The 15,266-nt window shown below is 39.7% G+C and overlaps 1 protein-coding gene across 1 annotated transcript in view; it reads right to left on the reverse strand.

Moving 5' to 3' along the window:
- The window catches only part of LOC108097950, a 64,586-nt gene that overhangs the window by 45,608 nt on the left and 3,712 nt on the right, over positions 1-15,266 (reverse strand). Inside the window, 2 exon segments of the mRNA XM_017200545.2 lie at positions 7,710-7,767; positions 7,867-8,049. Of these exon segments, the coding sequence (XP_017056034.2) occupies positions 7,710-7,767; positions 7,867-8,049 (241 nt within the window).

The following is a 15,266-nucleotide window of genomic DNA, read 5'->3' on the forward strand; positions in this document are numbered from 1 at the left end:
TATTACTGAACTGCAGTTGTATCTACAAAATAAAGTGTACAATTATTATCTATACATACAAAATAAATATTGTTTTCCCCTTCGATTGTTTTGTAATGGAAGGCATGCATATCAATTGGTGTCAAAACAGATTGGATTGTGATTGCGATGGCCAATCGGGAAGTTGAATGAGTGTGAGCCACCTTACTCACCCACTTGTTCACCCCCCCCCATTCCCACCCCCTTCCACTCGAAAGAAGAAGAACAAAAAACCCCCCAGACACTTCTGGATATTACTCATACGCCACGCGGTCTTTATCGCTTATCAAACACTTTTTTTTATTTTCGGCTCGCTCCATATTTTTTTATTCCCACTGCCAGGGCTTGTTGGCTCTCTGGCTTTTGGGTAATCATTTTGGGTAATCATGACAATTGCTTAATTGCGCTAACCTTGTTCGGGGCCAAAAGGGTTAAGATGGCAAAGGGGGAATGATTACGGCTGATGGACGGTCGCATTGTTTACCTTTCTTAGCAGTCTACAGTCTGCACTATCAACCTGATTACAAATTGAATTAAAAGTGAAAATAAAGGCCCGCTATTTACCTTGCTTTAAGAGCTCTTTTAACTAGATTAGGAAATTTAGGCCAACAAACTTATTCAAGCATTTAAGTTGCTCTTAGGATTTCTCTTTAATAAAGAGCTGTCATAACTCTTAAAACATTTATCCATTAAGTTAACAATTTCCTATCCCTTAAATTGTATTCGCCAGTGAAACTGAAAATCGTTTCGTATTGAAAAAAAATTGAAAATCCGGAACTGAATCGATAATGATTTCGCTAACAGAATTCAATTGAAGCTCCGCTTGACATGCGATGAGCCGACGACAATCATCTTCTCAGGGTCATGTTCTTCTATAAATTGTTGTTCTTGCTGTTTTTTAGTGTTTTTGTGATGCTTTGTTGTTTTTTGTGTTCATTGTAGTTTTTTTTTTTTTTTTTTTTTTGCAGTAGGAGGTCTCAGATGCGCATTGTCTCACGTTTGTTTGCTTATTTGCGCGCTTGATTGCCCCACACACGGCGTTCTCTTTGTGACGACTTCAAATTGCAATTAGCTGCAGAATCCCCCACCACACACACACACACAAGCACCGCCCCCTCCCCCGATCTGCCACGCCCCCGTTTTCCAACGAAATCACTTACAGAATCACTTAATTTCGTTCGTTGTTCTCGTTGTTTTGGGTTGTTGCGTGACGCGTTTCGCTTCGCCTGACAACAAGTACGATCTTTTCGCGATTGGAAACCAGAGATAGTGCCGCTTTAATGTGCCAAAATGGAACAGCATTAATAAATATTTTAAGCAGATTTTCATTTCGAATCGAGTGATTCACTTTAATCGCAATTCGATCGTGTATTCCGGGTTTTTGGAGCAAGATTGAACAGAAATGAATACGCAAGTTGATTAATTGCGTGTGCATATACAAGTAATATATATAATATATGGTAAGTATGCATAATTTATATCGAATTGGCATTAGGAATTATCTGCGCATAACCAATTAGAAGAGCTAGCGGTAAATTGCTGTAGACTCTGAGGAATCGACAACGGCACCCAAGAAATCATGCATTCCAACGCAGAAGAACGGCACAAACCGATTCTCCTCTGCTCCGCCTTTCATATTCTTTTCGGTTTTTGTTATTAGATAATGCCCTTCGAGGCGGGGAAAGCAGAAGCCCAGAAGAAAACTAGAGAAAAAGATGGAAATGCAACGGTGAAAGGCAGAGTAGGAAAATGTGTGTTCTGGCGAACAAAAAAAAAATGGAAATGAACACAGAACAGCAAACAAAACAAAAACAGAAACAGAGACATAAAAAAAAAGAAAATACAAGACAACAAATGCAGCTGCAACAGCAACCGATAAAGAACAAAAGTGGCAAGAAGCTGGGGAATGTGATGAATAAGTGGGCGTGGCAATTGGCTGAAATGCTCAAAAAAGAACGATAGCTAAGTTAGCCAAATGAAAAAGGCAATGCTGTTTTATAATATATATAAATAACATGAATATATAAATAATATAATATTTATATAAATATAATATATATAATATAATATATAAATAAAATAGGTATATAAATAATATAATATTTATATATAAATATAAATAACGAAACTCAACTCAAACCATTCAATATTTAAAGAGCAACCTTTATTGCTCTTATTTTTTTTTATATGCAGTGGCTATTTTAAAACCCATTTGAATTTTAATCCAATTCAGGGGAAAAGCCTGAGCTCCAGTTCAATTGTTAAGCGAATTTGCCCCCTTCGATAACGAAATCAATGCCTTTTGCTTTGAAATTACTGTGCACTTTGTTTGAGGGGGAGGGGGAGGGGGGAATGCCTGAATCAATTATTCTGATTAAACTCGTTAGGCTGAATGAATGCGACTGCGAGTGCGAATACAGGTCGAATTAAAATACACCCACGGATGGATGCCAGTTGAAAGCCGAACGGCGATGTCAGTGGCCAGGCATGCGAGCATGTGAATAATCGAATAATCGAATAATCGTATCGGTCGGAATTCACTGCCACCGCATTTAGAGGGACCACTGAGCCTCCGCATTCCTGTGGCCAACTACGTCATGCATCCCCCCTCCGATTCCGATTCCTATTCCCATTCCCAATCCCATTTCTATTGCAGAGACATATAGCTGCTGCCATATCCGTGTGCATCCCGATCCGCGCCCCCACATCGGACATTGGATATATCCTTGGGAGCATTACACTCGCCCAAAGGAACAACATAAAAATAAATGTCACAAAAAGATTACATGTTTTTATAACCAGAAAATAATAATTATACTAATAATAATCAGAAAATAATAATATTAATCAGAAAATAAAAATAATAATCAGAAAATAATAATAATAATAACAATAATAAGTCCACTTCTGCCTGTTGAATATTTTTCGATTACAATTCCCAAGTGCTTTTTTTGCATGTCCTTGGTTTGTCCTCGATAATGTAGAATAAGTTTTATACAAATGAAAGAGTCTTATTTTGCAGTGTAACAGCATCTCAATGCAATTCCATGGCCAAGTTGGAAAACAATTTCGGCACTCCCCGCTGCCATTGCGACTCCCTTCAGTTGGCTCTCTGTCCCTCTCGCTCGCTCGCCTGAGGCAATGACTTTTACACATCGCAGCACATGGCCATCTCGTACCTTTGCCACTCCCCCCTCCCGCCTTCCCCCTCCAAATGGCCCCCAATCTACACCCAGCGCATCTGAGCGCGCTCAATTGTATCGCTTGAGATTCAGCTCCAGTCGACGTTGGCCGCGTGTAAAACTTAAAGACTTACTCACACAATTGAGTCAGCAGGCACACTGGGAAATAAAAACAAGAAGAGAACTAAATTCCAGGAATCGAAAGGTATTACCTATGAATCTGAGCTAATAGCGGTAAATAAAGGTGCTTTTGAGATATCTATATATGTTTGTTTTTCAAAAATACCCATTTTAAGCCTGACACTGCATTATTATTTGTTTTAATAACTTTACTGATTGTTTCTGTTCAGTGTTAAGTATTGTATAAATGAGTATTCAATAAAGAATTATTCAAGCTGAATTTATACTATCAAGAGGACGTTAAAACGTGCAGTTTTGGAGTACAGAACTAGTGTAATTAATAATAATAACTTTCTGCATCATTGTATTATACAAACTTATTAAATGATATGTTGAAATGTGACAAGAAAAGAAACTTTACATTAAAAGATAAAACAAATAATACATATTAAACAAATTAAAATAAACTTATATTTTTGTAAATTAAAAAGGAAAGGTAATTTCCCTCCGTTTTCTATTTTTCTCTCAGTGTTCTTTTGGAGCCAAGAAACTTGCCTTACCGGATTTCGGATGCTGCTCTCCCTCTCCCTCTCTCCCTCCAAATGACTGGCCATCCCGCTCGCACCTGCAGGCGACCCCATAGACGAACATTGAAAACTTTGGCTATATTTTTGTAGTTTTAAGTTTTTCAGCTTCGCACTTCTCTTCCTCTGCCGGCAAACTCCTATTGATTTCGCTTCGGACAACAAATTCATTGCTTTGGAATGTATTCGGTGTTTTCAGTTTTTTTTTTTTTTTTTTTTTTGTGTTGTTTCCCCCCCCTCCATTTTTTTTTTTTGATTTTTTGTCGGTTCGGTGTGTTTTGTTTGTGTGTTAGCCGCCGTTGCAAACTGGAAATTCTTCGGGGTCCGTTGGAGTTGACCCAAAAATAAAAGCGGTTTCCAGAAGACTGCAACTGATTGCCGCCTTATCAGCGGATATTGGAGTGGGGAATACTATACGAACAGTATACCATACTGCAGGGGATTCTGGGTTGCGTATACGCCCCTTGGAATGCGGCACAGTGCAGCCCAAACTGTAATTCAATCGGCTGCGGATTCTGCAACGTGTGTGTGTGAGTGTGTGTGTGCTCTCGAAATGGGTCAGCATCTGATTGATTTAGTATCTGCACAATAATGTTGCTTTTGTGCAGTAATTTCAGTTTACTTTTAACCCAGTAATTGGATTTACTCGAAAGTTTTTTTTATTCCTAGCGGTGGTTAATAAATTATAAGCACAATAAAAACCTATTTGATAACCTCGCAAATATTTATCACTTTTGTTTGATTACATTTATAAAAGATATTTAATGCAATTTATGAAAGAATGGCATCAACAACTATTAATTTAACTCTCATGTGTTTCCCATCTTTTCAACAGTAATTGCATTGTTTGTTCAAAATATAATGATTGATTTAGTATCTTACTGCACATTATTGTGTATTTCATGTATGTCGAGCGGACAAGATTATCATTTCTGATGGACATTCAAACCAGAAAATTAAAACATGACATGTTTATGTGCGGAACAGGTATGCACTATATTGATTTATTGCAAGCACAACAATGAATCTTTTATGCGAAAATTATGCTGTAATAAAGGTGCCTTTCAAACAGAAATTGATTGATAGCTCCAAAAGCGGTTAATGTTAATAATGCAAACTACATTTCAGTGTTGGTCCATTTTAATTATCTTCAATAAATTAGCTTCTTCTTTCTTCTCTTAGATATTTCTGCCGGCGATCAGTTGGATTTTCTTACTAAAAATAAAACAGTTGCCAAGCCCGATTTGCATTTAAAGATCTGTCTGCCGCTTTAATGAGTGCATAATGAATGTAACTTTTGGTATGTGGGTCCCATAAAATGTGTATTTTTTGCCACTTTATGTATTTTTTGCTTTTTTTGTTTTTGTTTCTTTTTTTTATTATTTTTTGACAGTTGATTTCCACTTTCGACAAAACTTGTTTCGTTTTGAGGTTAGTTTTCTTGGCTGTCTGTTTGGCCGTTTTGTGTGCTGCTGTTGCCGTTGTTATTGTTGTTGTTGTTTCTTGTTTAGCCGCTTTTTATGGCAACAACAACACGTGGCCCACAACGCAGGCCAAACTGTAAGCAGCTTTTATTTCTATGCCCCATCTCTCTCAGTCACACATATCTGGGGTATCTCCCCGTCTCGCTCTCGCTTTTGTCTATTTTGCAGTAATTTCCAGTTGGCTGAATTCGGTGGGAGGCGAAAAAAAAAAACAGAAACAGAAAAAAAAAACGGTCGAGGAGGCTGCAAAAGAGCGAAACGGAGGAGGTGGAAAGGTGGAAAGAGAGAGCAAGAGCGGGTCTTACAACTCCCACCATTTCCATTCCCATTGCCATTCCCATTCCCCATTCCCATTTCCAAATGCTTTTTGTTGGCCACTTTGATGGTCCATGGGGATTTTGTATCTGTATCTACATGTGTCGGCCCTCCAACTATATTTGCCCTCGCTTTTTGCACTCTCACGCCCACAAAACGCAAGAAAAAAACAAATAGCAACAGCAACAACAACAACACAAACGAAAAAAAAAAGTCAGGAAAATATCGCAAAAAGCGAGTATAATAAGAGCAAACACCGCACTCATCGCCGTGTTAATGGGTTAAACTGAAGTTTTGCCCATAATAATGAGGCGACAAAAAACTTTCCGTGATTCGAAACGGAATTATTTAGCCGGTGTTTGCGAATACAGTCGAACATCCCACAGCTCCAACTTCCTTTTACACCGAGAATATCCCATTACGTGCTAATGCTATTCGTTAGTTAAGATTTCATTTTAATTCTCACTTGAGATGATTAAGAGTTGCTATTTCTGTTTGTATTTTGCTTTAATTTAAACTCGCTACAGATTTTCTTCTGTTTTCCATTTGATTTACATTTCCTCTACAACTGATTAATGATCTATATTTGATTTAGGTTTTTTTATATTACCTGTAAGCTTGTATTTGCTTCTGATATTTTTGAATTGGCGAGTGATAAAAAAAAATAGTTATAGTGGCCAAATTGAATAATTAAACTTAATTGGAATAAGAGAACTTGCTAAAAATTATCAATTCAGAATTAAGAATCGGTTTCTGTTACAAATAAACCATACAAATTGCTCACATGTCATGAAAAATCATTTGAAAATATTTTCGAGCATTCCTCTGTATGCACAGACAAAAAAATTAATAACACTAATTAGCAGGTGAACGCCTATAACAATTTCAAATTATTATTTTCAGAAGCAATTATTTAGCGATCGAAAATGATCAAAATTAGTTGTGCAATAATGGTCCAAAGCAATCTTACTTTTTTCCGTGTAGCTCGAGTCATGCAAGTGACTACATACAAACATACATACACGTGTCTATATCTCTATAGCCTGTGTATCTGTGGGCCAGGTACGCCAAACTAAACACTAACAATGTTGATTCATGACTCTGCCTTAGATAGTTTGCCCAGTTTGAGAGCCACTGGCCACTCACCCTGATGTTTTTTCTGCTTTTCCAGTCGCTGCTGCTGCTTTTTCTGCTGCTTCTACTGCTGCTGCTACTACTGCTGCTGCACCACAACAAAACCAACAACAAATCAAATTTCTTACACCGAAAAAAAATACGAATACGAAAACGAAACGACGGCGTACCACGTACCAAAAAACAAAACTGAGACGCCAACGCGTGCGCGCACTTCAAAACAAAAGGCGGAAAACCGAACCGAACTGTAACAGAAACATAAACCACTACGAACGCAATCCGCCGGAGAAAACGAGACGGAGATAGTTGGGCGGTACGGTCAAAGCGGCGACACTGCGGCGCTGACGCTACGAAAACGTCGACGGTCGCCTTTCAACTGACGCAAGTGAGGCGACTTCATCGCCAAGCGGCTGGAGAGGCCCCAAAAGCCCATCTGAAGAGAACGAGAGCGGTACGGCAGAGCAAGAGCAACAGAGAGAGCGAGCGTGAGAGAGAGGGGGAGACTGCAGAACCGCAGTGCCAAGAGCGAAGAGCGAAGAGTGGAGAGCGCAGACTGAGGAGCGCCAGAAGCTCAACTCAACTGACCGCAAACTCAGTTGCAAACACACAAGCGCCAAAAAAGCAAGACTAACGGGAAGTAATACGATCACAAGATCCAATCAATTAATACCAGGTATAAAAACAATATTAAATACGATCCTTCAGCTCGAACTCTTCTTAAAATGAACTCCCTAAAGTGTATTAAAATTAATACTATTTAAAACAATGTTTCACCTAATTCTTGCAGTATATAAAATGTATGTGACTGTTCTTTTAAACGCTGTACTTAATAAATAGTTCCATAAGGTGGTATAAACTTTCTCTTAACTTACCCAGTCGTGAATCATTTTTCTTTCGCACACGCAGACAAATGGTGCAGGATTTGATGCACTGCAGCGGAATTGTGCGGATCGAAAAGAAAAAACATACAGAAATTAGTAAGGGATGGGTCAGGATGGACCTTATCAGTAGGGGGATTGCAATCCGTACGTCGTGTATGTGGCGAATGACCTCCGTGCGCGAAATGTTCTCCAGGGTCAGGCCATTGACCTCGAGTATCTCATCGCCCACTTCCAGATTATCGCGATCGGGCGGTGAGCCGTATAGTTTAATTTTACCCTCCACATTCTCGACGAGTATGATGACATAGCCCGATAGTTCGACAACTTGTTGCTGCAACGATAAAGGGATGAAGGCATTTTAAAAACACTTCGATTGTTGTGCAACATGGCGTATACTTAATAACAACAAACTATATAAGTATATATGGAAAATATAAATGAAAATATAAAACATAAATTTAGTATATATAAATATATTAAATTCTCCCCAAGAAACATTGATTACTGTTACAAAATCGTCAATTCTAGATAGATGTTTCTCTTTGCCACGTGGCGTATACTCAATATTCGGTTGTTTATATGTTAAGTTGCTTAAATTATTATTGTCCGTTACCTAGTATTTTATATTTTCTAATACACATTTTAAGTGTTTTGGCGGCCTCTGCTTTATTTGTTGGTGAATGGTTTTTTTTTTTTTGCCTACAGTACGTATGCTTAACGCCAAGCGATTCCCTTCGCTCACGAAATATTTACAGAGTGCTCGGTAAATGTCTGGCATAAAGTCATTTTCATAAATGCTGCCTAAATAGCAGGAACAACTTATTCATGCCGCGTGATGTGGGTGGCTCTACTACTACTGCTACTACTAAAAAAAAATAAAAAAAAAAAAAAATCAAATTAATTACACAAAGGGATGAAGGACTAAGGCAACACACAGCCAGGCTGAAACAGCAAACAATCCAACTTCAGTTCAAATACCCCCACTTCTGCAAGTGTGTGTGTGTGGGAGTGTGGGAAGTTTTGGCCATTATTGCTTGGGCTGGCTCGTTATGTTAATTACAACAAATTATGCTCATGCGGCAATTGCGGGGGACTCCTTTCTGCTTTCTCCACTCTACTAGCTTCTAGCTCCCAGCTCCTAGAGTCCACATATCCTTGAACCACCCACCAACCCAGCAAGCCAGCAACCCAGCAACCCACCATCCATCGCCCACGCCCTCAAGCGTGTAATCAGTAGGCAGCAGGCCAGCTGGTGGGTGGCTGTTCGGTGGGTGGCTCTGATTGCCCCCCAGTTTCGCCAGCAGTTTGACAGTCACCCTGGAAATAAAGCCCATTCAAAAGCCATTAATCCGTTTAGAGAAATTTCGGCAAGCGACGAATGGCTGTAATTGGAAATCCCGAAATAACGAATGCAGTTCAACATTGATTAACAAACAATGGGGAGTGCAGTGTGTCTTTAAAAACAACTTTAAATTTATTTAAACATGGTTTGTAGCACACAAATCTACTTTTTTCAGTAGTACATAAAAAATATATGTTTTTTTTCCCAAATTCAACGCAATTTTAGTGGCACTTAGTGCCGACATAGAAAATTCCTTGGCGAATTAATTTTTAAAAATTCCCTCAGTGGAGCCTTTCACCTTTCCACAAAATCCCCGGAATTATTCATCGGCAGTCGCATTTAATTTGGGCAACTCGGATAAAATGCATCCAGTGCAATCTAAATAAGCCCGATGTGCATTTCACACAAAAATCCCAAATGGAACCACACAAAGAGAACAACAAGCAGCAACAATAGCAACAACGATGCAAGCCACAAAATGCAAACCGAAAATTGGCAAAAAGCACTTGAGAAACATTTAAACCTGGGCCAACAGACCTAAAAAAAAAAAGTCAAATGAAATAAAATAAAAACAAATAACAAGCACAGACAAGCAGATAGTTGAGATAGATATGTATGTGTGTGTGTGTGTGTGTGTGCAAACAAATACATATTTTATGTATATGTATATGTATGTGTATGTGTAGAGAAGAGAGCGTAGGGATCTGCAAGAGAGTGCCTAATTACAAAACAAGAGTGAATGAAAAAAGAAATAATTCGACTTTATTGGGTCACAAAAGTGAATAAGCAGGCGTTGGTGTGGGGGCGTGGCAACGTGGCAGAAACAAGCATTGTTGCAAGCGCAGGTCGACAATAGGAAAAACGACCACAGCAGATCACTGAGAAAAAAACCGACCATGTGTTTAAATCAAGATTGGAAGAAAGCATGAACAAATCATAATAATTATGAGGGGGCAGCATACTTCTATTTAGTAAATGCTTATCAAAATAGATTGTAATATAAACTTATTAAGATTTGATATCTAATGACCCGCAAAAAAGCCGAAATAAAATGGTAAATTTGAGCTGGTCTTTAAAGTACATTTATTACTTATTACCCCACCCGATTTCCCGACGTGCAACAGCAAAAACGGGCGACGGGCAAAACACTCAACTGGAAGTGAACTCGAGTTGAGCTGGCAAACGGCCAAAAAGGACACACACAAAGGCGACGGGAGATGATGTGAAAGGACCAGGGGGATGGGGATGAGGACGAGGAGGGAGGAGGAGGAGGAGGAGGAGGAGGAGGAGGAGGAGGAGGAGGAGGAGGAGGAGGAGGAGGAGGAGGAGGACTTGGTGCGGAATGTCCTGGGCCAGGTGCTAAAAGGACCAAAAGCAGACGCACACAAAGCGGCGAATAAACAGGAAGACAACTCGACGTTGCAGCTGCTGGTGGCTGGTGGGTGGTGGCTGGTGGGTGGTGGGTGGTGGCTGGTGGGTGGTCCAAAATGGCAAATAGCGAATGGCGAATGGCAAATGGCACGAATAACCACCAGCAATTTCCAACTGTTTGCCACTTCCACAGCCTCATATTTCATGCTTCTTTCCGTAGTCGCGTTACTCCTCCGGTTTTTAAATAAACATATATATTTTCTGCGGATTAACGTGGCAGAAAGTCAGGCCAATTGATGAACTGCCACCGTTTGCCAGGACGCGATGGCAAAAAAAAAAAAAAAACAGATGGCATGAGCGCAAAAAAATAAAAGGCGGAAAAAAAGTGTCGCAGGGGGAAAATGTGGGAAAAAGCTGGGAAAAACAGACGGAAAGGAATGAAAGCCAAACCTAAGCTGCATAATTATTGGCGCTTCAACGCCGGATGCAGGAACCATCACACACCCACACCCAAACACACTAACTCACACACACACGCGCGCAGAAAGCACAGACAGCCATCAAAACACAGCAGCGGGCGAAAGCATATTGCCCATTTAAGAATTCCCCAAATATTACACAGCCACACAAAAAAAAAAAAATTTTCGGGCCCGGAGGTCAGACCATGTTTTCTATATGTTTTCGGGGTCGCTGAATCCGAATCCGAGGTCCAAAAAACCCCAGCACGTCAGGGTTCTGACATAACCTCAAAAAACCTCATACAAAATTTTATTCGAGTCCGTGGGCCAGACCATGTTAATTATATGTTTTCAGGGTCCCTGAATCCGAATCCGAGGTCTAAAAAACTCCAGAATGTCAGGGTTACGACATTACCTCAAAAACTTGATAAAATTTTTATTTTCCGAGTTCTGGGCTCAGACCATGTTTACCATATGTTTTTGGGGTCGCTGAATCCGAATCCGTTGTCTAAAAAACTCCAGTTTTTTTTGATGTTATGTGGTAACCCTGACATTCTGGAGTTTTTTAGACCTCAGATTCGGATTCAGCGACCATGAAAACATATAATAAACATGGTCTGACCCACGGACTCGAATATAATTTTGTGTGAGGTTTTTTGAGGTTATGTCAGAACCCTGACGTGCTGGCGTTTTTTGGACCTCGGATTCGGATTCAGCGACCCCGAAAACATATAGAAAACATGGTCTGACCTCCGGGCCCGAAATTTTTTTTTTTTGTGTGGCTGTGTTATTAAACTCAAAATAAATTTATATAGTTAATAAACGCATTTTTATAATATGTATTTTAAATTTGTATATTAATTAAATAGTGTACGTGTAAAAATAAATTAATTTTTTTTACATAATTTTTTCCTATAGCATACTTTTAAGCGTGATTTAAAGTGAATTGAAACCTCCTTAGAAGTAAGCGCTTTTAATGAATAATTGGTTGAGGAAAATTACAAAATAAATCGAGATTAATTGATTGAAGTACATAATATGTATAGTTTATTTTCTGCAAGAGTGACACTATTCCTAATACTATCTTGACTTTTGTTTACTATATGTTATGTTAACGCGGGGCTTGCATGATGTTGAGAGCTGAGGCCGAGGCGCGACTGACGGGGGCAACTGGCGACATAGACAAACTGGGGCACTTGAGCAGTGGCAACAGCAGCTGTGGCAGTACCGCTCCTCACCCCCGTCCGCCAATCCGCCACTCCGCCCCGCCCACCGCCGCCTCCAGCCCTCCCCTCGCCCTCACTTTGTCGCACTCGAATGAAAAATGACAGCAATTACGCTTAAATTATGCGTTTGTTTTCATATGAGCGTCCTTGTCAGTTTGTTCTTGTTGTTCTTGTTGTTGTACTTGAAGCTCATTTCACACATAGACACATGGCAAGTACAACAAAACACGCACACACACACACACTCGCTCGTTCGCGTAGAGAGAAAGTCTAGGCGTCAAGTTTTCCCTTTTCCCCGCCCTTCTTCTGCTTTCCTCCCATCTTTCATTCTGTCGTTCATTGTCTCTGGTTTTCTTTTTTTCACTTTTCACGTTTTTTTTGTGCCTTTTGCTATGGGAAATGCCCTGACAACTGCACCGAAATTCAGTCGAGCGTGATTCGATGGCAAAATATGTATGAATGAGTTACAAACTTTCGAAGGAGGAAAAACTGATTTTCCCGATAGCATACCTTTCGGGGTTGATTGAACTGCAGGAATGTCTTGTAAATAAAGACAAGTAAGGTCAACAGGAAAAACTTTGTCCTGTTGAGTTTCTCATTTTCTATAGTTCAGAGCAACTAAAGAACATTAGGGTTTGCTTTACGTTACTGATTAAAAAGGGGAAAGAACAAATTATATGGTAGAATATTATTGTAAGAACTTTAGAAGCGAGAAAAGCTTTCCAGGGAAATGCCATCAAACTTATTAAATTGACTTCTTCGTTTTCCAACACATTTCCGCGAAAAAGAGCATTCGAAATTCCCTGTAATCGCGGTTAATTCTCCATTCGCTCCGCTTATTTGCGCTTGACTGCTAATGACAAAGCCAAGAACGAAAAAAGCTTTAAAAAAAAAACAACAGAGAGAGGGAGAGAGCAGAGAGAAGAGAAGGACGCGGCAGAGGAAAAGGAAAAGGGAAGGGGAAGGGGAAGAAGAAGCAAGCGGCGGGACGAAGGGAGAAAGGCGAGAACAAGAACAAAGCACTTGACTTGTCATTTTTGACATATAAATGGCGAAACAAATCTTTGGATATTGTTTTAAATGATGCAGACACACACACACTCGAACACACCCACACTCGTACAGAGAGACATTCGCACACACAGCTAATAAGTGGTGAAAAAGGGGCTACAATTTTTGTGAAGAATGAAGGAAGAATGTTTCGTGAGGATTTCTCCCAATGGGGTTATGGTTATGCAACAAAGTAACAAAAATGATACGCACAATTGTGGCTATTGTTAATGTTATTATTGTTGTTGTTGCTGCTGCTGTTGTTGTTACTGTTACTGTTGTTGTTGCTGCTCTTGTTTTGCGCCTTGTTAAAGCTGTATATTTTCGAGCATATGTCTTGTGATGGTGGGGTTCTTTCGGGTTCCTCCTTTCTTTTTTATAGATGCGAATGGGGAGAGGGGAGGGTGTTGCAGGGTATAGCGTGGTCCAGCACATGCGCAATTGCAGGCACCGCAATCAGACACTCACCAACACACACGCATGTGCGTTTCTTTATTCCACCAATTCCCCCTTCCCCCTTCCCCCTCCATTCCCCCGCCGTCTATTTTTCGTCCTTTTTACGGCTCTGAATTAAAGGCAATACAAGAACAAGAACAAGAGGAGGCGGAGGAAAAAAAAAAAACAAAAAAAAAGGAGAAGAAAAGAGGAGACACACACGCCACTTAATGAAGCAAAATGTTTCATACTTTTCATTCTTCTGCATCATTTCACAAGCACTCAGCAGCCAGCAATACCAGAATGCCAGAAAACCAGAAAACCCATTGCCATTACCATTGCCATTGGCCATCCATCCATCGTGCATGAAAGTTATTTGAAAATTTCATGGCAATCCATGTAAAAAACTTTCCCTGACAGCCGCTGAAAGTAGCTGGCAGCAAGAATACGACGACGACGACGGCACACACGCACTTTTGCGACCAAGAGCCACAAACAAAGAGAGAGCCCGCTACTCAAAAGAGAACACAACTGACTGATGGACCACGCGGCGTATGCGTTATGCAGAAACTTTGCACCAATGTCATAATAATGTTTGCCCCTTTCAGAAAACGGAAAAGAATGGAAAAGCGGAAAAGCGGAAAAGAGGAAAAACGGAAAAACTTATCCCACTGGTAAGACACAAAAAATAAACATCGAGGCAATATGAAAAATAAAGGCGAAACATCAATATCACGCTTGAAACTAAAAGTAAATATGTATAGTTAAGCCAAATATTTACTTAAATCTTTTCAAAGAGACACACACGCAGTGTTTATTTTCATGGGAACAAAACCGAAAACTTATTAAAATGCAAGCCATATTTATTAATAAACACACACAAGGCACAAAAGAATGCCTTCAACACGAATTGTGGCTCCTCGTACACATATTTTTATTGCCCAGAGTGAGCAACTCAAAGAAGTGTAAATCTAAATTACAAAATGAAATTTAACAAGAGAGAAAACAAAACAATAGAAATCCAGCAGAAGTGAAGCAACTAATCAAATGAAAAAAATACCAGCTAAAATGCATTCAAAGTGGAAACCAAACTGCATTAACAACACAAGGAAAATGAAATGAAAGTTTTCCAAAATGGAAAACCTCTGAAAAGAATATTCAAAAGAAATCCTAAAGCTAGCTAGATAAATTTTATATATATTTATTTCATTTTATTATTGGATTAAAGAATAATTTTAGCAGGCAAATGATACAAAAACTTGAACGTTTTGTTCACCTTGAAATAAATAAACAATTAAATCTGAATCTGAACACTTTGCGGCTGTAGAAGGGAGGGGAAATCCACTCAGGTGCAAGGCCCATTTCACTCCTACCATTTTCCATTATCCTTGCACTTAGGAAACGACAAGCAATAAAAATTGTTTCGAAATAAAACCCTTGCCTACTTTCTAGGGCCTCGCAAAGTGGCAACTGAACACGGCGGAAATATGTGAAAAACGATGAGCGGAGAGGGGGAGGGTGTGATGGAGAGGGGGGAAAAGAGGGGGTGGGGGCGGTACAACCTGCGTTCGCCTGATGGACGATGACAGTAATGAAACACAGACACATTGCCAACTACATTTTTTCCCCGAAAACAACGGAGCACTTTTGCAGCATATTACGCACA

The sequence above is a fragment of the Drosophila ficusphila genome, unplaced genomic scaffold (genome assembly GCF_018152265.1).
Source record: "Drosophila ficusphila isolate 14025-0441.05 unplaced genomic scaffold, ASM1815226v1 contig_197, whole genome shotgun sequence".
NCBI lineage: Eukaryota > Metazoa > Arthropoda > Insecta > Diptera > Drosophilidae > Drosophila > Drosophila ficusphila.